At 38.6% G+C, this 27,620-nt stretch overlaps 1 protein-coding gene and 1 long non-coding RNA gene across 2 annotated transcripts in view; one reads left to right on the forward strand and one right to left on the reverse strand.

Annotated features, from left to right (window-relative positions):
• The first annotated feature begins 576 nt into the window (after positions 1-576).
• On the forward strand, positions 577-27,571 carry LOC115412912 (high affinity cGMP-specific 3',5'-cyclic phosphodiesterase 9A). The gene is made up of 14 exons (XM_030125589.1): positions 577-717; positions 5,509-5,670; positions 5,753-5,804; positions 7,075-7,177; positions 16,486-16,628; positions 17,419-17,478; positions 20,694-20,871; positions 21,576-21,698; positions 22,098-22,190; positions 22,340-22,407; positions 22,490-22,592; positions 24,112-24,216; positions 25,019-25,165; positions 26,987-27,571. Exons 1-14 carry the CDS (start codon positions 630-632, stop codon positions 27,134-27,136), a joined length of 1,575 nt encoding a protein of 524 aa, XP_029981449.1. The 5' UTR covers positions 577-629; the 3' UTR covers positions 27,137-27,571.
• The window catches only part of LOC115412913 (uncharacterized), a 22,991-nt gene continuing 186 nt past the window's right edge, over positions 4,816-27,620 (reverse strand). The window contains exons 2-3 of the long non-coding RNA XR_003934399.1: positions 11,738-11,748; positions 4,816-4,936 (exon numbers count right to left, since the gene is read on the reverse strand). This is a non-coding gene — a long non-coding RNA (uncharacterized LOC115412913). The remainder of the gene's footprint in view (positions 4,937-11,737; positions 11,749-27,620) is intronic.

Here is a 27,620-nt window from a genome sequence, read left to right on the forward strand (position 1 = left end):
AAAAAACAGTAAAATTAAATAATAAATAAATAAATAAATAAATAAACAAGCAAACAAACAAACAAACAAACAAATAAATAAATAAATTCATCCATCCATTAGATATACTCTGCACACTGCCACACAGTGTATCCACACAAATGGGATCATGATTGGTCATAACAGAAATATCCACCGAAATATCCTCCATGAAGGTGTTGGTCACCCCCTTCTGTCAAACTGAGACAACTGTCAGTCATCTCTAAAAGAGTGTTTCTAAAAGACCTTCAGTCTTTGCAAGACGATAAGTTAACATTATTCCTGTTTCCTCAGATAAATGCAACATTGTAGACATAAATTATTACTTATATTTGGTAAATTATTTCATTGTTATATGAGAAAAATATCTAATTGTCTCCACTATCTCAATGTTTTATTAAACAGGTTAAAACACATAATAATGTAATAAAATGGGGAGGTTTGTCCTTCTCATCTTCATGCAGAGATGAAAGGGAGGGAGGAGCAGAGGAAGAGGAGGGGAACCAGATACGAGGGCTACTGGAGAGTCGGTTCAGTGCATTATGAGGTGAGACAGATGGTAAATACAGATCAGCAGTGGAAAAAGACGCACTGAACGCTGAATTCATGACATGGAAACCAAAATCATCTACTTCACAGTGAATGGAAGACCAGAGCAGGCGGAGTTCACTGTGGACTGTCCAGCTCAGGATGTCAAAGGTACAACTCCACCACTCAGTGTCATATATACAGAGTAAAACTGCATTAGTGGTAGAAGTAGCTGATAATAAATGATTGTATGCTGTTTCTTTATAGTGACAAAAACCTATTAATCCTTCAATACTGTCACAATTTAGTTTCTCATCAAATATGAACCACTGAATGTCGGTGTAAAGTAAAAATGAGAACAACCAGTGACTTCAAAATGAGAAAACTATCTACACACTGTTGTCCATAAAGACACATTCCACATTTTTATTCCTATTTATACACATCTGCTATCACCTTTGACCTGGTGCAATGATTACATACTGAATCCTAGTTAAAAAATAAATCCCATTGTCATGATCATTTTATGAGAAGAGGTAAAAATATTTTATTCCATCTTTATGGGGAACGATGTATATTTTCTTCCACTTTCACTTTTGAATTCTACTCTATTGTCTATCTAACATTTAAGATATGTTTAATATATCTTGAGCAGGGGTCTCAAACATGTGGCCCGGGGGCCAAATGCGGCCCACCAAAGGTTCCAATCCAGCCCGTGCGATGTTTTTGCAAAGTGCAAAAATTCCACAGTCTTGAATTGAATTGAATTGAAGCAAAAAAAAAAAAAATTAGCTTGAATTAAGGAAAAAATGTTGAATTAAGGAAAAAAAAAAAATCTGCAATTAAGTAAAAAAAAAAGTCTTGAATTAAGCAAAAAAAAAATCTTAAATTGGGCAAAAAAAATCTTCAATTAACAACTTCAAATTTTTTGTCTTTGTTTTAGTGTAAAAAAATAATATTAAATTATGAAAATATTTACATTTACAAACTATCCTGTAAAACTAAAATGTGAATAACCTGAACAAATATGAACAACCTGAAATGTCTAAAGACAATTAAGCACAATTTGAACTATTTTTTGCCTGTTACTCACTGTTTAGTGTCTTTGTAGATCTGATCCATATGCACATGTAGAAATGATAAGTTGAGGCAGAATATTATTAAATTGCAATTATTTTCGTAAGAAATTTCATTTTTTTCAGGTTATTCAAATCTTTTTTGTTTGGATAGTTTGTAAAAGTAAGTATTTTCATAACTTAATGGGTTTTTTTCACTTTACCCTAAAACAAAGACAGAAAATTTGGAGTTGTCATTATTTACATGTTATTATGTTATTATTTTACTGGTCCGGCCCACTTCAGATCTGAATGTGGGCCCTGAAGGAAAATGAGTTTGAGACCCCTGATCTTGAGCCAGTTTTACGAGTAAATGTATTTTGAATAGAATAGAATAGAATAGAATAGAATAGAATAGATCTTTATTACCTCCGCCAAGGAGGTTATGTTTTTTTTCCAGGGTTTGTTTGTTTGTTTGTTTGTTTGTCTGTCCGTTAGTGTGCAACATAACTCAAAAAGTTATGGACAGATTTGGATGAAATTTTCAGGGTTTGTTGGAAATGGGATAAGGAAGAAATGATTAAATTTTGGTGGTGATCGGGGGTGGGGGGGGGCCACGGGGGGGGGGGGCACTGATCAGCCTTGGTGGAGGTCTGCGCTCTCCGAGTGCTTCTAGTTGTCACTGTTACAAAAACAATGATAATCAGTTTAGCAGCTCTGTTTTTGTTTAGCAGCTGACTCTTAAAGCGCTAAAGGAAAGATTGTATATCAAACTATCACACAAACATTATACTGGAAATATATAGGCTACTGAAAAAATATTTACAATCTACGAAACTACAAAGAAATACTTAAATATACAAAAGGCCAACTCTGTACCACAGACAGAGGAAACATATTCAACATAAAGAGGATATATACAATGTAATAGCGGATACACACAAAATGAAATTAAAAAACAAGGTGCATGAATTGTGAGTATTGCACTGAGGGAGGGTGAGTGGTACATTTTCTATTAGACTGTAAATATTAATTCAACATATTCTCACTTTTTACAACAGTGCATCAGGTAAGAATATTCTCTCAGTGATACACACTAAATAGGATTTTCTTCATATCTGTGACATTTTCTCCACTACTTGGTGAATTTCTGCTGTGACATGTGCAGGCAGTGTTTGTCTCTAATGCTCTCATGGGTCATTACACAGTCAGATGTTATGGAGGTTTTGTGAGCTGCAGAGAGCGATGCAGCTGCTGCTGACAGCTCCTCACTCCTCAACCTGAGTCCAGCCTTTGTCTGACACCGGCTACACATGACCTCCCATCTAACACTCTAACAGTCTGGATGACTGCATTTTATTATGTATTTTATCTCACATTCTGTATATGTTTTTTTTTTTTTTTTTTATGTATTTTTGTTTTATTTTACCACCCTTTTTGACATATTTTTGTCATATAGAGCCAGGGGGTCATAGTAGTGATGGAGAAACTGATCCTAAAGTAAATTATTACTTAAGAACCTTTTTATTCCCACTTGGAGCAGCTAATTGAGCAGGTTGTTGCAGTTAAATACATGAACATATTAGCACAAAGAAAGCTGTGTTTGTGGAGCCTTAATCCTTTATAGGACACTCATAGAAATACTCTGAAATTCTAAATTTCAACCTTAGTGTGTTATTGGAGGATGTAACCAGACTTTATTACTTTTGAGAAATTTTTCAAAATTTTTTATTGTTATGTAGAAAATCAAGGTCAGTGAAATAAACATATTTGGTTCCTTACCCGTAAGTGGCAAAAAAAAGAAAAAAAAAAGAAGCAACTTTAAAAAACACAAGAAAAACACATGTAGGGTGTGGGGACATGTATTTTAGAACATTAGAAAGTTACTTTTAGAACGTTATAACATAAGTGCTGTTTCAGACACCTGCCAACATCCACATTATCTCTTTGAACATCATTACTTACATTAGTAATAGTGCTGTCAAACAATTAAAATGTTTAATCAGATTAATCACAAGGTTGCTGTGGATACATTTAGATTAATCAAGATTAAATATCATTCATTTTTAATCTATATTAGTTGCAAACAGATTCAAGAAAGAAGGGAGCGGGGGCAGGACAACATCGTGGCATTTATCCAATTACCATCCAGTTTTGAGACAGTGAAAAAAACTGTTCGACTCAGTCCCATAGAAGTGCATGGATGCTGAGCATCTATGGGCAAATGCACTGAGCAGAGATCGTATGAGAAAACAGCGCAACGAGAATGTATGAGAAGTGAACAACATCGAGTCTGTTGATTTGTGATAAAGCTGATTCTGAACAAAGTCGCCTGTGAGATGAACATGTTCTAACACATTTGTAGTCTATGAAATGTCAACACAACCGTACATATTTAACCATTTAATTTTCATAATTTTAGGGGAAGCCGAGCTTCCCTTGCAGTCTATGAGAAATCGCCTCTGAGGTCCACTCACTGTTCATGCAGAGGTGGACCTTACAGACCCTGTGGACCACATTGGACCTGAGTTTGTTGACACATTGTCTTCACTGGAACTGTTGCTGTCACTGTCTTGTAATGTATGCGGAAATTACCAAATATAGTCACTTGCCCAATTAAGTGTTAATCATGCTTATCTGCTTGGCTACATTAGCCTGGATATCACGTAAAGATCAATGTCAGTGTAAACATAAAAAAGCAAAAGCAGAGCATTTCAGTCAAATAACAGAGGAAATACATTACTTTTGATTAACAAGCAGGGGAATCATAACAATGGTCTGATGGAAAGAGAAAAATCCCTTCACATGAATTTCCAGAAGACAATATTTCTTGCTTTTAGGAGAATATGTTGGTTATAAACAATAATAAGGAGATAAAGTCCCAACAAACCAAATATGGGTTGAAGAGTATGCTTGGGTGGGACAATGCCGTACACATAACTATACCAAGATGGAAAAAGCATTCAGATATAATGTCTGTCTAGCCTAAAACATAAACACACACAATATCAGTGATTTAGCACATTTTGTTCACTCCTCACTAATTGTCATTTGTCCTGCTGCTGAACATAAAAAACGTAATATAGTTTAATAAAAAAGAAAATGTAACTGATTGTGTTCATTTTTTAAAAACTCTTTATTTATGAAAGTTTTTTTTTTTTTTCTTTTTTTTACAGATTCAGAAACAAAAAACAAAACAGGTCATGAGGTCAAGGGGTTACAAAGATCACATTGCTTACACAAACAACACAATTTTTGGACTTCATGGTTTACAAATTTGTCTCACAGGTTATATAAATGTGCCATTTTTCCTAAAGTTCTTCACCCAGTTCTTTCTGAAGTCGTATTGTGTTGGTCATCTGTTGTAAATAGAGATGACTGTGTTCATTTTGAGTTACTGTGAAAGCATCAAAGAACAAAATCATTAACAAGATGATAAATATGAACCTAAAAAGAGCAAAGTAGTCAACAAAATGAACAAAACTGAACAAAAGGAAAACAAAATGAGCAAAAAAAATAAAAAATGAACCGAATGAATAACAAATAAACAAAAATGAATGAAAATAAGTAAAATGGTAGACAAAAATAAATGAAAAAACCCCAATAAAATGGATGAAAATAATAAATAGACAAAAAAATTTCAACGAAAGGAACAACACAAACAGTACATCAAAATTAACAAAAATTTTACAGTAGCAACTCCACTAAAGAAAACAAATTCACAAACTAATCTGAATCTTTTGAAAGATCAGTGTCTTTATTATTTGAACCCTGACATAACTTGGCAGAAATTTACTGTTTTGGAGATTTTCAAATGATTCTGCTAAAGTTTGTGACCCATGTGGATTTAACATGGACTCTCTTCCAAATCTAAACACCATTGTCTTTTGTCATTGTCACTGTCCAGATTTGTTCCGTTCTGCAGCCGAGGCAGGACCCCATGACATTTTGAAGCTGTACAACCCTAAAGGCAACATCATTAACATCTCCCCGAGACTGGAGCCCAACAGCCCGAACTCCCGCTACAAGCTGGAGGTGGTGGCTGCCGACTGCAACAGTGAGCCGTTAGGTATCTTTAAGTTTTGCACCATGACGAGCCTGGTGCTGAGGTTGAGCTAAAAACTGTTGACCCTCTTGTCCGTTTATTTTAGGTGCAGAGCTTGCCGGTGCACTAGGATTTGACCTGTTATCCATGGAGAAAAGGTAGATACGAATGAATAAATGAAAATTTTTTGGACAAAGGCTTCTCACTGAGTATGTTCGGTGTTTATGTTCCCCTCAATATTTAGAACACAATACAATAATGCATAAAACAAGCAGAGTAATTTTATTATGTTGTATATTATATTATTTTATTGTATCACAAGGTCATTCTATACTCTAATATATGGGTATTTGATCACTATTTTAACTCATAAAGACACAAATACATTTTTCCCTATATTTAACCTTTTTTAAGTGATTTATCACCATTTATTGTAATATTATCCTCTTTATTTTGCATTTTTATTTGTGAAAATCAGGCATTTTTTGATATCTATTTATCAATCATGTAGATGTTCATAAAAGCTCAGAGTAAAGTTGAGGTTTGTTATATCAGAGACAGAGAAAACTGAATAAAAAGTTACTTTTTCAGTCAAATCTATCATTAACTGAACATAAACCCAGTGTCTCCATCCACTGTCATTGATCCAACTCCATGGGTTTTACTGGTGAATCAATGTTGTAGAAGATGACGGTGTTTCCACGTTCACAGAGCCTCTGAGTATCCAAACGGGTCATATCTGATGACCATGAAAAGATGACAAACTGCATTTTACACCAATTATTTACATGTATTGATAGGATTAATGGATCAACAGGTATTACATGGTTTATATCAGTAGATGGTTTTGGTCGATGATGAATGTGAATGTGTCTTTATGGGTCTATTATTTTGGGCTAAAATGTGATGTATGACCTCTGCATGCCAAAACACAAATATGTTTCTGAATGTGCAGAAATCTTGGAATATGATCACAAATTCCAATGAAAATTTCTGAATTTTTGCTATATTTTGGATGATGTGCATGTTTAACGCAGTGGTTTCTTCCAAAAAGATGCTAGGAGTCATCACAGAGGAGTAAATCATGCATCATCATCATCATCACCATCATATACTCTCAGAAAGAAATAGAAAGACATTTAGTTCAACTCTTACATATATGGAGAAGTTTTGGGAAGACATTTATTGTGTTAATTTGGTCATATTCACTGTGGTTATGATTTACGTAATTAATGGGTCCAGAAAGTTAGCACAGGAAATATAATACTCTCAAGTGTCACACAAATTGTGTTAAAAATGAAAATATCAAATGAACACAAAATAACTTCATGACATGCATTCATGGCTGTGTTGACCTGAAACCCATGTATAAGTCAGTGGATAAATTAATCATTTTGTGTTTTGTAATGTGACGTCATGTGACTGCAGACTGCAGGGTCTGGAGAAGAAGATCCTGATCGAGGCTGGAGAGACTCCTGCAGTCGTGTATGAGATGAAGAAACAGGTGGATTCATTCAGAGAGAAACTGGAGGTACCAGATTAAATGTTTCTGCGGCGTTCCAGTACTGTTTAATTTACACAAAAAACTCATTCACTGTCATCACTGTAGATATCATTGTGTTTTGGATATGAATGATACTTGATTCATTTACTAGCATAAAACCTTCGCCAATAAATATGTGCAAATGAATATAGTAAAATGACTGAAACATGAAATGAATGAAATAATCTAATTACTGTGCCTAGTGTTGCGTTAAAATAACAACAGGAAGCTTTTGTCAAAAGCTCTGAGAAACTATTTGAGTACTGACATATCTACTCAATACTAAACAAAAGACATGGTCAGTAACTTAAAGGTACTAAAGTGTCAGTATGTTACTACAAGTACAACACTGTTGTTAAAAGTCCAGTCCCTGATGGAGGACTACGTTACCCAGGATGCATCTGTTTGACTTGCAGTTCTGCTCACTCGTGGTTGCGTATGCTACTTTCATTTTGGTCCGGCAGGACAGCAGCATCCACAGAGCAGAAATTGACATCCTGTCATAATTCTTCTTAATCCTGAATGTATAACCACCGTGTGCGTCCTTAAGATGTAAGTAGAGTATTTTGCATGAAAGGCGTGTTATTTCTGGGGGTTAGATAGTGAAGTTGTACCTGTGGTTTCAGTTGCTAATGCTACCGCTAAGGCCTGCCGCAGTGCTCCTCGTGCGCTCCAAAGTATCTAGTGGATGACTATACTCTGTCAGTAACCTATTATTGACCAGTATTTGTCTTTATTCACTGTTTATTTAGCTCGTGTGGCATCTTTTTACCGTTTAGTTAATCAGACTATTTAAGCCTATGACCGTAATTGGTGTTAGAGTGCCCTCTGTGGGATTCGCCATGCTACTGCCGGTCTGTTTATATGGCATTGAGCATACGTGATGTTAGAGTGCCCTCTGTGGGATTCTTATGTTACTGCAGGTCTGTTATACTGCATTTCAGTGTAATGTGTAAAGCGCTCTGTTACTGATGTTTATACTGCATTCCAGTGTAATGTGTAAGCGCTTTGTTACTGATACATTTCCTTTGTTCCTTGTCTGTTGCAGATAACCACACACACACACACAAACATTCACACACTTACACACATATATCCACCAACTCAATCATTCAACCAATACCTGTACCAGCATCGCTTCCCATGTACCTGCTCCCATTTCTTCAGCCTCATTAAACCTCAGAACTGTATCATTGGAGTTTGTCTGTTCCTTCTGACCGAGGAAGACTCAGTTGAAGAGCAATCCGAATCAACATACATTTAGACACACACCGTATACTACAAGTGGTCCTTCGAGCCGGATGCTCATTGGCTGAGTCAACAAGATGACAACTCAACAAGATGAACCTTCTCAAAGGAACAGTCCAAAGCACAGTCCCCGTTCACGCAGGAGCAGGAAGCTTCCGGGACATCTGGTGGACTATGAGCACGACTTACCTGATCCAGAGGAGGAAGCATCAAGCAGCAGTTCTGAGGAATCTGAAAGATGGGGCATAATGGAGGCAGCTTGGGGCAGAGTATTGAAAATGATGGATGAAATGCAAATCACTATGAAGGAGACCAGTGGTGCATTAACCAAGCGTATGGAGAAATTGGAGCAAGGATGCAAGTCCTGCAGCCCTCTCCCTCAAAGCAGTCATGCTCCACAACAATACAGAGCTGCTTCCGTTCCCACTCTCCTTCAACCATCACACATTAGCAGTTTGGGCATGCGCAGCGTCCGTACCACTGATCAGCTGAACATCATGGCACCAGCAGCAAGGCTGGACACTAGCACACCTGTGAACCTGTTAAGGCCAGTTGAACCTGCTGCATCTTTACCACCACAAAAGGCAAGCCTTATAGCTCGACCAGCACAGCAGCCTGCTGAACTTCAGCCTGTGTTTCAGCCACCGCCAGTATCACAGCCAGCAGTTCAACCCAGGGGGAATACTGCCTTCCAGCCTGTAGGTCAGCCTGCTCTACAGCTTGCACCACAGCTGAGAACCCCTCCAGTTTATTCAGATATCCAGCCGGCACCGCTACCCGCTCAGCCTACTAGAGTGAATCATGTGATGCAACAGTCTCTACAACCTGATTTTCAAGTGGCCCAATCAGTGCAGCTTGGGGGGCTTGAACCATGTCAGGCCAATCCCCTCTACAGTCAGACGTACCAACTCCAGCCGCCTCTAAGCAGCTCTAACCAGGTACTCTCTGATTCTGCACAGCCCATCTATGCAGCCTCAGCTACACCCCTGTATAAGCCACAGGGAGTGTTAGCGCCGCAGACCTATAGCCAGCCTTATGTGGCTCCGCCTCCTGTTTCAACAAGTCACTACTCTGATGCCTATCAGTCAGCCTCTGCTTACCCGTCAACACCTGCTGCATATCATTCACCAGCCACCATGCATTCTGCAGCAGAGGTTACCCAGCCAAACCTGATGGAGATGATCGTAGCCTCCTCATATGGCATCCCAAAGCCTAGACTGGTGACATTCAAATCAGGAAGAGAGAGTGACTTTGCCTTACTGAAGAAAGGATTGGACAGCTTACTTGGGCCACATGTTCACCTCACAGAGGAGTATAAATACCACATCCTGCTGGATCATTTAGAGCATCCCTGTGCTTTACAGGTGGCCAGGCGCTACATTCATGATCGCACTCCCTACTCTAGTGCAATGAGAGCTCTGGAGCAGAGATATGGGCAGCCCAGGCAGTTAGTCCAGAGTGAGCTGAGTACTATACTTAACTGCTCTCCTATTAAAGCAGGTGACCCTCAAGCCTTTGAGGATTTTTCCCTAGCAGTGTCAAGCCTAGTAGGCCTCCTTAGTACGATGGACGATGTCGCAGCTAGTGAGCTCCAGTGCGGTTCACATGTTGACAGGTTACTCAGTAAGCTCCCTCCTAGCTACAGAGATAGTTTTATTGAGTACTGCATCACACGTGGTGTCATACGCACTGGCAGCAGCCGCACATACAACATGTATGACCTGTCTGAATGGCTCGAACGTAAGTCCCAAGTTTTGCAGCTATCAAGACAAGCTACACAGCCACAGCCATCAGACAGACCACGCCCAGAGAGGGGCAACCCCAGATCCTCTGCAGGGTGCAAGACTCAAAGTAAGTCCACATCCATTTATTATGGCACAGATCCTGCGCAGCCAAAGCCAAAGACAGACCTTAAAGCACAAGCTACTAGTCCTTCTTCCACCTTTAAGAAGAAACAGAAGTTTAAGCCATATTGCCCTTACTGTGAAGGGACAGAGCACTACCTCAGTGGCTGTGTAGACTTTAAGAAGCTAGAACTCAATGCTGTAGCCACTTGGATAAAGGAGAAATCCAAATGCTGGCGCTGTGGCCGTAAACACACTCCCGAGCAGTGCACCCTCAAGAAGCCATGCAGCACCTGTGGAGAACAGCACTTATTAGTGCTCCATGATCTGGCTGAGGCGAGGAAGCGGGATCCTAACATCTTAACAGTGAGCACCAGCAAAGTATTCCTGGGTCCTCTCAGTCAATCAAGCCGAGTAATGCTCAAGGTCGTGCCCATCCAGTTACACCACCGAGAGAAATCTCTGGACACATATGCACTCCTCGACGACGGTTCAGAGAAAACCATTATACTCCCAGCTGCAGTTAAGTCTCTAGGCTTATCACAGGAGGAGGAAATGCTATCTCTGCGCACTATCCGTCAAGATGTGATCCAGATAAAGGGAGGTTATGTCTCATTTCAGGTATCCCCCAAAGCCAAACCAAAGGTTCGCTATGCAATAACACGTGCCTTTACTGCCCAACAGCTCAGCCTAGCCGAGCAGTCTTGCCCAGTGGAGCTGTTAAAGGAGAAGTACCACCACCTACAGCGAGTGCAGCTTGAAGGATTCAACCAGATACAGCCTCTAGTGTTGATCGGCTCTGACAATGCTCACCTTATAACTCCTGTCCGTCCAGTTCTACGCGGCCCAGCTCATGGACCTTTGGCAGTTTGCACTAAGCTCGGGTGGGCCATCCAAGGCCCAAGCAGCAGTATGCCCACAAAGCAAGGGGAGTTGCACTGCCTGAACGTAGCATGCCTTTCTCCCGCTGAGGCCCTACACCAGGATGTGCAGCGTCTGTGGCAACTAGACGCTCCCCTCCATAGACCTGAGAAGGAGGTTACCCGCTCAAAGGAGGACAGAGAGGCCATAGCCATGTTAGAGGCCAAAACCATCAGAGTGCCTGTGGCGGGTGTAAAGAGATATGCCACTCCGCTACTCAGGAAGAGGGACTTCCCTCAGCTGCACATCTCTCCTGAAGTAGTCAAAGGTCTTCTGAGGTCCACTGAGCGTAAGCTAGTCAAGAATCCAGACCTGGCACTCACATACAACAAGGAGATTAAGCGGTTGGTAGACACTGGTTATGTGGTGAAGCTATCTCCAGAAGAGATTCATAGCTCTACTGAATCTTGGTATGTACCGCACCACATTGTACATCACAACAACAAGGCTCGGGTGGTCTTTAATTGCTCCTTTGAGTTCCAAGGGACTGTTCTCAACCATTACCTCCTGCCAGGACCTCCCCTGGGGCCTACACTGTTAGGTGTGCTTCTCCGCTTCCGCCAGTATCCTGTGGCTGTTAGTGGAGACATTAAAGCCATGTTTCACCAGGTTCGCCTGCTCCCTGAAGACTGCCCCCTGCTGCGGTTCCTGTGGAGAGACGGTGAAACAGAGCGGCCCCCAGATGTATATGAGTGGAGAGTCCTGCCATTTGGGACAACGTGTAGCCCCTGCTGTGCTACCTTTGCCCTTCAGAGCCACGTGAAGGAGCACAAAGACACCCATAAAGATGTCTGTGATTCTGTCCACACAGCCTTCTACGTGGACAACTGCCTACAGTCCCTTTCGGACCCACAGGAGGCAAAGTTGCTCATTGACAGGATGAGAGAGTTGCTCCTCCAAGGTGGCTTTGAGATACGACAGTGGGCGAGTAACATCCCAGAGGTGGTTGATCACCTACCCCACACAGCCCGGTCAGATAGTTGTGAACTGTGGCTGAACTTTAAAAGGCTTGATCCACAGGAGTCAACATTGGGTCTCAGCTGGCACTGCCCAACCGACGTCTTGGGATACAAGCACCGCCCAGTCACCTACACCACTGTCACACTGCGCAATATCTACAAGGTACTGGCCAGTCAGTATGACCCATTGGGTTATATCTGCCCGTACACCACAAGGGCAAAGCTCATTGTGCAGGCTCTGTGGAGCACAGAGAGAAGATGGGATGAGCCCATAGAAGGAAACCTGCTTCAGTCCTGGCTCGAATGGGAGAAAGAATTGTCCCATCTCCAACACATCACCATTCCCCGCTGCTACACTCCTCATAAGGCCAACAGTGTGATATATGAGGCTCACATCTTCTGTGACGCGTCTGAGAGGGCTTATGGTGCTGTCGCCTACCTCACAGCCACAGAGCAGCAGGCACACATCTCCACTTCCTTCATCATGGCTCGCTCCAGAGTAGCACCTCGCAAACAAGTATCAATGCCCCGGCTAGAGCTGTGTGCTGCGCTCACAGGTGCCCAACTGGCCAAGGTGCTCCAAACTGAACTCTCACTACCCTTGCACTCGGTCTACCTGTGGACAGATTCTACTACAGTGTTGCAGTGGATCCAGTCGAGCTCACGCAGGTACAAAGTTTTTGTGGGGACTCGGATCTGCGAGATACAAGAGCTAACCTCACCAGAACAGTGGGGGTATGTGAACTCTGAGGATAATGCAGCAGATGACATCACAAGAGGGAAACCACTGTCAGAGCTCACTGTCTCCAGCCGCTGGGCACAAGGCCCACATTTCCTCTCACAGCCCTCTGATACCTGGCCAAAGCCCCCCACAGAGTTCCCAGACAACGGTAGTGAGGAGCTCAGAAAGACAGCCTTCTGTGGCCTCACATCTGTATCCCAGAACCTGCCAGATGCTGCACAATACACGTCAATGGATGACTTAATTGTGGCTACTCACCACTCCCTGCATGGGGTGGCTGCCACCTCTTTCACTGCAGCTGAGCGTCTGGAAGCAGAGACCCAGCTGCTTCGCTCTGCACAGAATGACAGCTTCCCAGAGGAGGTTCAAGCCCTTCAAACAGGCCACTCTGTATGCCCAAGCAGTCGTCTCAGTGCCCTTTCCCCTGAGTATGACAACCTCAGCGGACTGATTAGAGTCGGCGGCCGCCTTCGTCATGCTACAGAGGTAGATCCTGTCAGTATTCACCCAGTTGTACTGGCACCTGATCACCCTCTGACTCAGCTCATCATAAAGCATTATGATACCCAGCTCCTCCACCCTGGTGCAGAGAGACTTTATGCTGAGATACGCCGCATCTACTGGATCCTTAGAGGACGCCAGGCCATTAAAAACCATCAGTATCATTGTGTGGACTGCAGGAGATGGCGTTCCTCACCGTCTACACCAAAGATGGCTGACCTTCCCTCATCTCGGCTGAGACTGTACAAACCGCCATTCTGGTCTACAGGCGTAGACTGTTTCGGACCGTACTTGATTAAGTGTGGACGCAGGAGAGAGAAACGCTGGGGGATCATCTACAAATGCCTCACCACTAGATGTGTTCACTTAGATCTTCTTCCTAGCCTTGACACTGACTCATTCCTAATGTCATTACGCAGGTTCATTGCCCGCCGGGGGAAACCATATGAGCTGTGGTCTGACCAGGGCACCAATTTCAGAGGTGGCCATAAAGAACTGCAGAACGCCTTTGAGAATATGGCTCCAGAGCTGCAGCAACAGCTGGCTAAGCAGACCATCAACTTTCACTTCAACCCACCTCATGCTCCTCACTTCGGGGGGGCCTGGGAGAGGGAAATCAGGTCAGTCAAGTCAGCCTTACAAGTTGTCCTGAAAGACCAGGCTGTGGCAGAGGAGGTGCTCTTAACAGCTCTCATAGAGGTTGAAGGCATCCTCAACTCTAAACCTCTCGGGTATGCCTCCTCTGATGTGGCCGACCCGGACCCCATCACGCCAAACCTTCTGTTAATGGGGCGGCACGACGCTGCATTACCACAGGCAGTGTACGGCCCTCATGATGCCCTTTCCAACAGGAGGTGGAAGCACAGTCAGATGATAAGTGACCATTTCTGGAAACGCTTTGTCCAGAACTACCTCCCAGGGCTGCAACTGAGACAGAAATGGAGGAAATCCACTGACAACGCTGCTGTGGGACAAATCGTGATGATCATGGACCCCAACCTTCCCAGAGGACTGTGGCCTGTTGGGACCATCACCAAGGTTTTCCCCGGAACAGATGGTATTGTCCGAGCCGCGGAGGTGAAGGTTAAGGACAGTACCTACATTCGCCCTGTAACCAAACTGGTGGAGCTTCCTGAAGTGCCTGAAGACACAAGTGACACGCCTCCAAACTAGTGGACTTTGTAATGAGTGTATTTGTCCTGCAAATACAGGGGCGGCTGTTAAAAGTCCAGTCCCTGATGGAGGACTACGTTACCCAGGATGCATCTGTTTGACTTGCAGTTCTGCTCACTCGTGGTTGCGTATGCTACTTTCATTTTGGTCCGGCAGGACAGCAGCATCCACAGAGCAGAAATTGACATCCTGTCATAATTCTTCTTAATCCTGAATGTATAACCACCGTGTGCGTCCTTAAGATGTAAGTAGAGTATTTTGCATGAAAGGCGTGTTATTTCTGGGGGTTAGATAGTGAAGTTGTACCTGTGGTTTCAGTTGCTAATGCTACCGCTAAGGCCTGCCGCAGTGCTCCTTGTGCGCTCCAAAGTATCTAGTGGATGACTATACTCTGTCAGTAACCTATTATTGACCAGTATTTGTCTTTGTTCACTGTTTATTTAGCTCGTGTGGCATCTTTTTACCGTTTAGTTAATCACGCTATTTAAGCCTATGACCGTAATTGGTGTTAGAGTGCCCTCTGTGGGATTCGCCATGCTACTGCCGGTCTGTTTATATGGCATTGAGCATACGTGATGTTAGAGTGCCCTCTGTGGGATTCTTTATGTTACTGCAGGTCTGTTATACTGCATTTCAGTGTAATGTGTAAAGCGCTCTGTTACTGATGTTTATACTGCATTCCAGTGTAATGTGTAAGCGCTTTGTTACTGATACATTTCCTTTGTTCCTTGTCTGTTGCAGATAACCACACACACACACACAAACATTCACACACTTACACACATATATCCACCAACTCAATCATTCAACCAATACCTGTACCAGCATCGCTTCCCATGTACCTGCTCCCATTTCTTCAGCCTCATTAAACCTCAGAACTGTATCATTGGAGTTTGTCTGTTCCTTCTGACCGAGGAAGACTCAGTTGAAGAGCAATCCGAATCAACATACATTTAGACACACACTGTATACTACAACTGTACTTAAAAAAAGGAAAAAATTGATGACATAAGTTTAATATTGAATTGATCTAAAAAAAGAGTCTGATGGAAGATATAACATACAAACAATGACAACAGTTCAACTTCTCCATTCAGCGCATTAACATTAAGAGTACCTGTTTTTTTTATAGTTATATGTGTGTTTTCTGAGTTGCAAAAATGGTTCATTGAACATATTTCTTGCATCATATTGTGACATCAGATTGTTTTGTGTAAATAGTTGCATATAGTTTTCCTAAAAAATGCCTGAGGCAATGCCTGCATTTTCATGTAAATAGTTGTATATAACTTTGTTATATACAAAATTGGTAATTTTTTTTAAGTTTTCAATTTATATGTTCATTCAACATGTTTTTGTAGTAAAACAATAAAGAATATAAATTTTTCTTACTCAGATTTTATGTTTTTTGTGTGATTTTAGGCTCAAATTAATCGCTCTCTGTATTTAACCATCCTTGAGGGATTTATCATCATTTATTGTGATATTATTCTCTTTGTTTAGCTTTTTTTTTTTTTTTTTTTGGTGAAAATCAGGTATTTTTCAATATTTAATTTACAGCTTATGTAGATTTTCATAAAAACTCACAGTAAAGTTGAGGATTATTATATCAGAAACAGAGAAAACTGAAGAAAAATCTACTCATATTTCATGTTTTTTGTGTGATTTTAGGTTCAGTGTGTTAATAAAGCATGCCAAATAAGAAAACATAACTGTAAAGTCAAACAGGTGAGGGTGTGCTGAAAAAATGATACCAAACAAGGCAAGGTAAACAGCTTTTTTTAATGAGTATTTAAAAACAGTCCACATACACTCTGACTCCATTATGTTGGTATTATGATCAAAGTCAGTATTGGGTGAAATGGTCCCTGTCACTGTTTTACCACTGGGTCTTTTTTCTCTTTTCAGAGTGTGGAGCACCTCAGCTGGCTGGGATTATTCAAAGATCTGTCAGAGGGAACACACAAACCTTCTCCGTTTTACCACAAGAGAACGTTGCGTAAAACCAGAGAGGAGTGTGAGCACGTACGCGAGAAGTTCCTTCAGATGAGGCAGGTTCATACACACTCCCTACAACAGGGGGGTCAAACTCATTTTCTTTCAGGGGCCACATTCAGCCTAATATGATCTAAAGTGGGCCGGACCAGTAAAATAATATAAATAATAGGTGAAGAGCTTATAAATAATGTCAACACCAAAGTTTTCTCTATGTTTTTGAGTGAAAAAAGTAATATTCTGTGATGAAAATGTTTACATCTACAAACTGTACTTGAACATAACATGAACAAATATGAACAACCTGAAAATTTTAAAGAAAAATATGTGCAATTTTAACAATATTACACCTTAGTTTATCATTGATACATGTGAATCACAACTTAGAGATCACAGTGGATTTAGAAATTCACAAAATATTTAGTAACAGGCAAAATATTGGTAAAATTCTACATACATCTCTTAAGAAATTTCATATCTGTTCAGGTTATTTACATTTCTTGTAAAAGGATAGTCTGTAAATATAAATATTTTTGTGTAATTTTATTTTTTTCACACTAAAAAAAAGACAAAAATTTGCGTTTGTTATTATTTATAGGTTGTTATGATTGTATTTTACTGGTCTGACCCACTTCAGATTAAATTGACCTAAAATGATTTTTACATCCTTGATTGTTAATATCTTCATTATAATTTTTGCATTTCACAAATTCATCCGAGGGGCCGGATTGGACCCTTTGGTGGGCCGGTTTTGGCCCCCGGGCCACATGTTTGACACCTGTGCCCTACAGTCATATGTCACATGTTTCTATAGGAGTCATTTTTATGTCACTGATCCCTTCACAGCTCCCTGGAGGTATCTGAGGAAGTGAGGCAGTACTTAAAGACTCCCACATTTGATAACTGGTGAGTCCTGGCGTTAGAGATGTTTAAATGTGTTCATCATCACAGTGTGTGTGTGGGGGGGGTTCCTGTGTCTCCTCTATAATAAGGAACATACGCTGTGCACCTGTTGCCTCTGTGCTCAGACACTGAAGCAGGCGGTCCGTTAATGGTAGTTGTGCCTAACAAGCACCTCTGACGTCTTTCTGAAGAGGGTCGGAGCCTCCACTCTATTCTTCTTCTCCACTCACACTCATCTCAATATGAATACAGCTGCAGAGGGCTTACTAATCAAAAGACGGACTTCATAAAAGGCTTAATCATCTCTGTGTTTGAAGTGGGCGACATGCAAGGAGGGCATGTTGTGTTTACTAAGGTTTGGTCAGGGGTTCACTTCTCTAAAAGCTTTTAAAACACACAAACAACGACGGACACAGATATGAGGTCATGTACAGGCTGTGAAACAGTAACTGAGAGGGTCATAGTGCACTACAGTGTTTAGAGAGTCTGTAGCGTAGGCTCTTTGTTAACAGCTTTTCTTGCTATTTTGTATTTTAACTAAAAAAAATATTAGGCTAAGTATCAAAGAAAAGCAACAAGAGAACCTTAAATCTGTGTTTCAGCACCCCCATCTGCAGTGGACTCATGAGCATTTACACAGAATCTTTGTGAGGCAAGATATTATAGGAAACAAGTCCAGAAACATATTATTTAACAGAGAATTGAACAAAGTACAAACGTGAGGTACTTGGACTTCACCTGGGTATTTTTGTTTTGGTAAAAAAGAGGCGACTGTTGCCTTTTTTCTGCCTTCTTTTGGTTATTTAATTTTTCAGTTGGTTTTAGAATAGAATAGAATAGAATAGAAAATCAGTTTAGCAGCTCAGTTTAATTTAGCAGCAAAACGCTTAGGGCCGGATCTACTAAAGGTTTGCATGTATTAAAACGTGTACTCATTGCACACGCAAAAAAATGTACAAACTGATTTACTAACAGTGCGTACTAAGGGTTGCATCTTTCAAAGGTGCAAAATAGCGCGTCTGCATCCAGTTTGGACATTTGCCACAATGAATATGCAATATGGGGCGTTTACACGCAGTTGTGGGTGTGGTGGGAGGAGAAAATGTAAATATAAAAATTTAGCACACACAAAGTGATTTATCAAACCCAAAAGCAATTTTGCTCATAGAAACTGCCTCTATATTTAACACGTCTCAAAAGGAGGTGCAAACAAGTTGTATGCGTAATTGTGGACACGTGGCTGTGAAATATGACTGCTTCTATGAAACTGAGTTCATTTTGGTTCCTGGCACTTTTCCAGCTTTTTAGACCCAATAATAAAAGAGAAATTTAGAGATGTCCCTCCAGGATGTACCTAATGATGACCTCAGATAAATGTAAAAAATTATACTCTTGCTCTGAGCCATCCCAAAATGAATGAATTTTTAATAAAATACTGGGGCCAAATATAGGACCCATACTGGTACAGGAAAAACTACATAGGTGTCAGTGCATTTGAGCTGGAAAACATGGCTTGAAATGGTCTTATATACAGTTAAAAATAAAGACACTGTGTTAAATTTGATGATCCAAGTGGTTTTTCTAATCCAGACATGTAGGTTTTTCATGAATCTCAGTCTCATTCCAAGTTTTGTGTGTAACCCATCGTGTCCACTCATGTTACATACGGAACCTGCCCATTTAAATGCATATAAATTGCAATTTTGCATGATTTTGCAACAGCGGTCATTTTTGTGAAACACTGCCTTGCATAATTAGCTCAATTCCCAAAATGTACCTGTGAGAGAATAAAGAGATATTAATAAAAAATAGTAGCATGTAATTTTTCGTGTCCTTTTGACAATGTAACATGCAGATTTTTGTATTAAATATAATGTAAAATAATGCAAAAATGCATTTTATCTGAAAAATAGTTTCTCTTTCATCTCAGTAAATACGTATTTTTAAAATAGACCCAAAATGCTTCCAAACTTGCTTCATAACATTAGTCTACATCTGGTTTGAATTTTTACCCCCCATGTCCTATTTTTAGGTTCCAGTTTCATAGAAGCACCCATATACGCACAAAAGCTAACTCTGTACTACAGATAAGAGGTATGTACAACAAATAGGATATATACTTGTAGTAAGGTGCATGTGATGTGGCTATTGCACTGAGGTTTAAATGTTTGTAGGTCTTTATGAGTTGAGTTGAAATTCTCCTTCTTCTTAATGTAGGAAAACTGTTAAAAAAAAAAAAAAAAAAAAAAAAAAAAAAACTTTGAAGGAAAATGCATCATTACAAAGCTTTTTATTTCAGTTGATTTTTTTTTTTTTAGAGATATGTGGTTTTCACAGGACCATAACCCCATAAACATGATGATAACAAATTTCGTTGCACTGTACAATGGCATTTTGCAATGACAATAAGCTTCCTGTAATTCTCTTCTATTCTCTTCTATTCTCTTCTATTCTATTCTATTCTATTCTATTCTATTCTATTCTATTCTATTCTATTCTTCTATGATTCCATACAATATTATGCACTGTTTTAAATGAAAGTACCAACAGTAAATAAAGCAGCTGAAGTTAGTTAGTTCAACCATATACATATACAGTAGTAAAATGCAAAAATACCAAGTTCACAGTTGGTAGTTTTGCATTTTACTACTGTAACATGTAACTGTGAACTTGGAGAAACATTGGAAATTTGAAGGTGATTTATTCAGAGGGAATGCTGATGTAATTTTTATATTATTTATATGATGCAAAGCTATTACAATATCCCATTTATGTAATATCGTTGCCCTGTTTGTGTTTTGTTTTTGTTTTTGTGGTGGGAGGTTTGCGTTATTTTAATTTGACTATATAATGATTTATTAAAAATGTATTGTGATGTGATTTGTTAAAACAAAATCAATAAACACGTTTATTAAAAAAAAAAAAAGCAAAAATACTTATGCATGTAATAGTAAAACTGATCTAAAAACATCATATAAAATAGAAAAACACTGACACAAACCTGTACTTGTACACTGGGTACTTTTACTTCTCATACTATAGATACATTTTGCTGATATTACCTTTATTGAAGAACAGTTTTGATAGGAATGTGTACTTGCAGTGGAGTATTTTCCCATCATTCATCTGTGTGCCAGACGTGTGACTATGGTCAGGTGTCCTTGTTTGTTTCCTCTCTTCCTTTTGTTAAAGAGCCTGTGTTTACTGTGTCTGTTCAGGCAGTGGGAGGATTCAGAGATCATGGTTCTCCTACAGGTCATGTACACAGACTTGGATTTCATCGCAGCCTTTAACATCGAACCTGAGGTTTTACAGCAGTTCCTGTTCGAAGTATATCGAAGATACAACAACATACCCTTCCACAACTTCAAACACTGCTTCTGTGTTACCCAGATGGTGAGTATTTGTGCTGTGTGGGTAAGAGGTAAACCACAAACAGCCCATGTCGTGTCTGCAATCTTCAAATTGGATAATTATGTCTTCATGGCTAATTGCTGAAGGACATGTAAGGTTAGAGAGGACTCTTAAATCAACCACATTGTTATAGGACACAGCTTTACAGGAAGGAACAATGTGGTTTGTTTTACTGTCTTATCAGGTGTAAAGATACATTCATATATTAGCATATTTCACAAAAATGAAATCAGATTAGGTTTAACATTAACCCTTTCATGCATGAATTATGAGAACCTTAATCAAGATTTTTTTCCAGAGTGTTTTTATTCCTCTTTAGGCATGAAAAAAAAAAAAAAAAAAAAAAAAAAAAAAAAAAAAAAAAATATATATATATATATATATATATATATATATATATATATATATATATATATATATATAATGGATTTTTTTTATGAATCTATTTAATCATGGAGTTACAAAAATGTTCACTCAGCTGGACACCATGCGTTTAATTTTAGAAGCAAAGACACATGTATTTACTGATATACTAGAGATATTTTAGATAAGATATTTTAATTGAAAAGATTCAAAACTAAAGTTTGGGGTTAATCATTATTATTATTATTTTTTTTTTTTAAGACTGGACTTTGAACACGGCAGAGTTTCTAATGTGTTCTTCACTGCCTCTTTGCTCTGCACAGATGTACGGTTTGATCTGGTTGACCAATCTGAGGAGTCAGATGGAAAGCATCGACCTGCTGATCATGTTGACCTCTGCAGTCTGCCATGACCTCGACCACACAGGATACAACAACGCCTACCAGGTACCAGGACACCTATGAGGCTGTTTGATCCTATGTATGTGCAAAGTTCCAACCTCATGTTTTAGAGTTTATTTTAGTAACATATTTACTTTTCATCTCTCCATTTTTTTTTCCCCCATCAGCCCTGCATGATGTGTATAGTTACTCATATCGGATACATAAGCCACGTTATCTCCATGTGTACATTCTATTGTACTCTTAATTTGACCATTATTTACCAATCCAAAATTAAATTATTAATGTCATGCTAATTTACAAACATCAGAATTTCATATTTTTGAGTAGCAAAATAAAATTTCCACAGTCACTCATATATGGTCAGAGTCTGGCTGGATAATGTCGACCCCAGCACCATCACTATACTGCTCATGACAAAACTCTAACTGTAGCTTTTCTCAGATAAACGCTCGGACTGAACTGGCTCTTCGCTACAATGACATCTCTCCTCTGGAAAACCACCACTGTGCTGTAGCGTTTGAGATTCTAGAGAAGGTAAGGAACTTTTTTTTTTTTTTTTTTTTTACACTTTAACGTCAGACATTAGATCTAAACCACAAATTCGACTAGATTTAATCAGTATATGATAGAATCTGAGCCCTTTGGAGACACAAACAGTGACTGGACAGTGTTCTGTTTTGTAGACAGAGTACAACATCTTCAGAAACGTGTCCACGGATCAGTACAAACGGATAAGAGAGGGGATCATAAAGTGAGATCACCTTTTTATTTCTGTCTATTTATGTTTCCTCATTTACTTTTCATCTTATTGAGTCACTTTTTTATTCCTTCAGATGCATTCTGGCTACAGATATGACACGGCACAATGAGATCCTCAACAAGTTCAAGTCCATCCTTCCAACTTTTGACTTTAACAACAAGGACCACAGAGATGTGGTAAGAGATCACTGTAAAAAAAAAAAAATCTGTAATTTAACAGAATTTTCAGTTTATTTTACAGATTTTTCCTGTATTTTTAAGATACAGAAAAATATCAATGAAATGACAAAAACAGACTGTGATTTTACACGTCAAATGTAAAACACGAAAAAATTATAAATGTGAATAACCATAAAATTTCAATTTTTTAAGATTTTTTTTTTCACAGAAAAATACAGTTTAAATACATTTGCAAATGTATCGTAATTTCACAAATATTTCTTTTCTAATTATGAGATTAAACTGTTAATTTAAAATTTAATACTGTAAAAAAATAAATAAATCAATAAAACGAGATAAAATTACTGACTATTAACTGTAAAAGAAGTACTTGTTCTGTAAGTTTAACAACATTTGTTTGGTAATTGACAAATATCTTGTGTAATTACAGGAGGTTTCACAACAAAAATGGTGAATAAATGTGTTTTTGTGAATGTTTAACATGTAGAAACACTGATAAACTTTAAAAATACAGTTTTTTATCAGTGGATTGTACAACTTAGTCTCATTGAATAATTTTATATATATATGTGTAATTTGATTGTTTTAATACATGAAAATATTCTTTATTAAACATTAGAAAGTCAAAAAAAATATGCAAAATCTCATGAAAAGTTAGGGCAAGAAAATGTATTTTAATAATGGAAAATTACCGTATTTTTATGAGATGGTTATTTTCCATTATTTAACAGTATTTTTTTGGCATCCCTGCTGCCAGAATGGACGGACGGACCCAAACTGGGACATTACAGTGCAGCAGCATAAGTGATAGTGCAGTAAAAAAAAAAAAAAAAAAAGAACATGAGAGTAAACACACTATAGATGATAAATTTTAAGTATAGAGACAGTCCTGGGAAAAAAAAACCCCTGGATAATTAAACTCAAAGGTGCAAAAATAAACTGTTTGGTGCAAAGTAAACTGTAATATTCATTATGATGAAGGTACAAAATGGCATTTAAGTGTGTAGTGGAGACCGGCTTATTTTCAGAGTTTCAGTATGAAGACAAAATATTTGTCGTGGATGAACTGAATGCCATGTGGGAGAATGGTGGTGGTGGTGGTGGGGTTCACGTCCTGCAAGAATCAGTGATCATTTTAGGGTTTGACTTCAGATTTTTTATCTTGTTTAATATTGGTTTCAATTTCCAGGCACAGTTATTGTTAGTTTTATGCAACAATGTACTTCTTTATGTGCAAAAAAAAAAAAAAAAAGATCTTTCAAATATATTATTCATTTGGTTGCAATCTGCATGGTCACACCATTTACATAAACTACTCGACTGACCAAAGGTGATTTTAGGATCTTTTTTTTTTGTTTTGTTGGAACTTACAAAAATATCTGAATCAAAGTGAAACAGCTCCTGTTTGGATGTTTAGAGCAACTTGTAAGTGTGCAAGTGAAAAAAAAGTCATATTCATGGTTTAATTATACAGATGCTCTCTGTATATATGCTTTTTTTTGGGTCATTTTTTCAGCTGATGATGATCCTTATCAAAGTGAGCGACATCTCTAATGAGGCTCGACCCATGGAGGTGGCCGAGCCCTGGTTGGACTGTCTTCTGCAGGAGTTTTACAACCAGGTAACTTTGGATTTTTATGCCAAGAATACAGCAACTACTAAATATCAATTTCAACACTTTAGAACTGCTTTGCACTAAGAAATCCCAGCTTGGTTTGCTGATAGATGCCTTTTTGTCAAGTGGTGGAAGAAGTGTGTGCATCCTGTGAAAATAAAACACTACCTGTAAAAGTTCTGAATTAAAACCATTGCTCAAGTAAAAGTATGTTAGTATTATCAGCAAAAACTACTAAAATATGACTAAAACTTGACACTTTGCAGCAAATGTTCAGCAGATGTTTGGAGTAAATTCCTGTAAGTGACGTGCTATTATATATGAGATTTTTGGATTCATTTTACTGCAGTATTCCTGTGTATGCTTACTGCTGCAGATACTACTTTATTATATACTGTTAGTACTTTAATCTACAGCAAGCTCAATCAATGAATATGCCCAAAAATGTCAACTTTTCATGAGTTTTCGTTTTTGCGGGAATGCATTTTACAGTGAATTCAAGAGGGTTTTAAATAATTTATTTACCTAAAAAGGGAATAGAGCTTTATGCTTAACCCACAGAGGAGCATTTCATCCTGAAGTTTACCACAAATATTAAAAGTCAACATATTTGGAGATGCTTTTTTCACTTGAGAGGAACCAGGCAAATAAATGTCAGCTCAGACAAATGTGCTGGAGTAAAAGGTACAATAATTGCCTCTGAGATGTAGTGGAGTTAAAGAATAATGTACCTGGAATTTGTCATTTTAGTCTAAATCTGGATGTAAGACAAGTAAAGACACTTCCACTGCTTTGTGTCCGTCCTCAGAGTGACATGGAGAAGCTGGAGGGTCTTCCGGTGACCCCCTTCATGGATCGGGACAAAGTCACCAAGCCGTCGTCTCAAACCGGCTTCATCAGATTTGTCCTTCTGCCCCTCTTCATCGAGCTGGCCAACCTCTTCCCATGCCTGGAGGTGAATCATAACCATCTGATACATACAGTTATCCTACATACAGTAATACTGTAATACAGGGGTGTCAAACTCATTTTAGTTCAGGGGCCACATTCAGCCCAGTTTGATCTCAAGTGGGCCGGACCAATGAAACAATAACAGTGAAAAAGTAAAATTATATTATGATCAGGTTTACATCTACAAAGTTTCCTTAAAAATCTGAATAACACGAACAACTTGAATTGTCTTTAGGAAAACGAATGCAATTTTAACAATATTATACCTCGGTTTATCAGTTTATCATTTACACATGTGCATTACAATTGCACAAAACATTTAGTAACAGGCAGAATGTTGGTAAAATTGCATTTACTTTTCTTAAGACATTTCCATTTGTTCAGGTTATTCACATTTTTGTAAAAGTATAGTTTGGTAATGTAAACATTTTCATGTAATTTTACTTTTTTACACCAAAAAAATAAAGAGAAAATTTGGGGTTGTCATTATTTATAGGTTATTATGATAATATTTTACTGGTCTGACCCACTTGAAATCTAATTGGACTGTATGTGTCTGTATGTGGAACCTGAATTAAAATGATTTTGACACCACTGATTGTTAATATCTTCAGTGTAATTTTTGCAGTTTTTCACAAATTCTTCCCGCGGGCCGGATTGGACCCTTTGGCAGGCTGGATTTGGCCCCTGGGCCACATGTTTGACACCTGTGCTGTAATACATCTGGCCCACAGGGCAAAACTGGCCCACCAAAAGATCCAATCTGGCCCATGGGATGAACTTGTGAAATGCAAAAATTACACTGAAGATATTAACCATCCAGGATGTCAAAATCATTTTAGTTCTGGTTCCACATACAGACCAATTTGATCTAAAGTGGATTAGACCAGTAAAATACTATCACAGTAATGTGTAAATGATGACAATTCCAAATTTTTTCTTTGTTTTAGTATAAAAAAAGTAGAATTAAATGAAAATGTTTAGATTTAAAAACTATCCTTTCACAAAAAATGTGAATAATCTGAACAAATATAAACAATGTGAAATGTATTTAGAGAAGTAAGTGCAATTTTACCAATATTCTGCCTGTTATTAAATGTTTTGTGTATTTGTAGATCTACTGTGATCTGTAAGTTGTAATGTACATGTGTGTAATGTGTAAATGATAAACAGAGGCATAATATTGTTAACATTTCACTTATATTTCTTGAGACATTTCAGGTAGTACATGTTATTCACATTTTTAATGAAACTTTGTGTGACCCAGGAAAGTGAAAGTTTAAGCTTTTTTACATTAAACAGTTGTCTTGATTGGAAATTGCATAATGCAACAGTTTTTTCAGACACATTTTTTAAATTACTTTTGTTTATGTATGTATGTATGTATGTATGTATGTATGTATGTATGTATGTATGTATGTATGTATTTATTTAATTTATTTATGGAATATGTTTTACAATGGACATGGACAAAACTGTGGAACGTTTGTCCCCTACAGAGGACAAAAATGTATTGCTGGGTCTCATTAAACATTATTATAATGTAATTTTTCTTTTTTCCCTCTGTTATTATTTTACTGATCCGGCCCACTTCAGGTCATATTAGGCTGAATGTGGCCCTTGAACTGAAATGAATTTGACACCCCTGCTGTAATAGATCATCTATGGCTTGTTTTTTATTAGGAATTACAGCTGAAGTAGGAAATAGAAAATATCACCTTTTTTCAGTGAAATAAATTGAATATTTATTCAGTTGTCAGTTGCTGGTTAAAGTGTAGTATGTGGGTTCAAAATATTCTCTTTCAATTCTTCCTTAATTCTGCAGCAACATATTATCGACCCTGTCCGAAAGGCTCTGAACTACTACACAGAAATGGAAAAAGCACTGGAGCAGGAGAAACAGAACCGGGCTCAAAGCTCCACTGAAAGCCAGACTGGACCTGGACCTGAAACCTCGAAAGCAGAATCAAAGTGAAGTAATGGTGGTGAAGTGAAGAGCGGAGGACTGTAAACTGATTTAGATGTTTTTGGATGACCACATTTGTCCTGACACCTGTTTGTGTACTGGTCCACTCACAGAACTGTAAGCTCTTCGAAGCCGTTTGCGCTATAGTTTTGTTGTATGCATTATCTCAGTAGATGACAAGTATTAGGTGGTTATTTTTCTGCACAGTCCTGGTCATATTTCAACAGTAGTTTTGTCCACTCTAACTGAAAAGGCTTTTGTTGTTTCATGTTATTGAACCAATATTTGATGATGTGCAAATACTAATAGAGTATAGCGAACAGTTTGAACAAAATAACTTTTTAATGTTAAGATAAAGTTCATTATTTCATCATTTCCTTGTCTCTAGATAACAAAGCTTCATTCTTGTGATACCAGGTTCATTTATCTAACTGGGTCAAAAAATGATTTGTGTTATCTGAAGATAAGAGCCAATCAACCTGTTATCACAACA

Source organism: Sphaeramia orbicularis, chromosome 21 (genome assembly GCF_902148855.1).
Source record: "Sphaeramia orbicularis chromosome 21, fSphaOr1.1, whole genome shotgun sequence".
Lineage (NCBI taxonomy): Eukaryota > Metazoa > Chordata > Actinopteri > Kurtiformes > Apogonidae > Sphaeramia > Sphaeramia orbicularis.

Bases quoted from the DNA above. Each gene is read 5' to 3' on its own strand.
- LOC115412912 (XM_030125589.1), top strand. From the start codon at position 630: ATGGAAACCAAAATCATCTACTTCACAGTGAATGGAAGACCAGAGCAG. The intron at 5,671-5,752 runs GTATCTTTAAGT...CGTTTATTTTAG, and splicing joins CTGCAACAGTGAGCCGTTAG to GTGCAGAGCTTGCCGGTGCA. The intron at 20,872-21,575 runs GTGAGTATTTGT...TGCTCTGCACAG, and splicing joins GCTTCTGTGTTACCCAGATG to ATGTACGGTTTGATCTGGTT.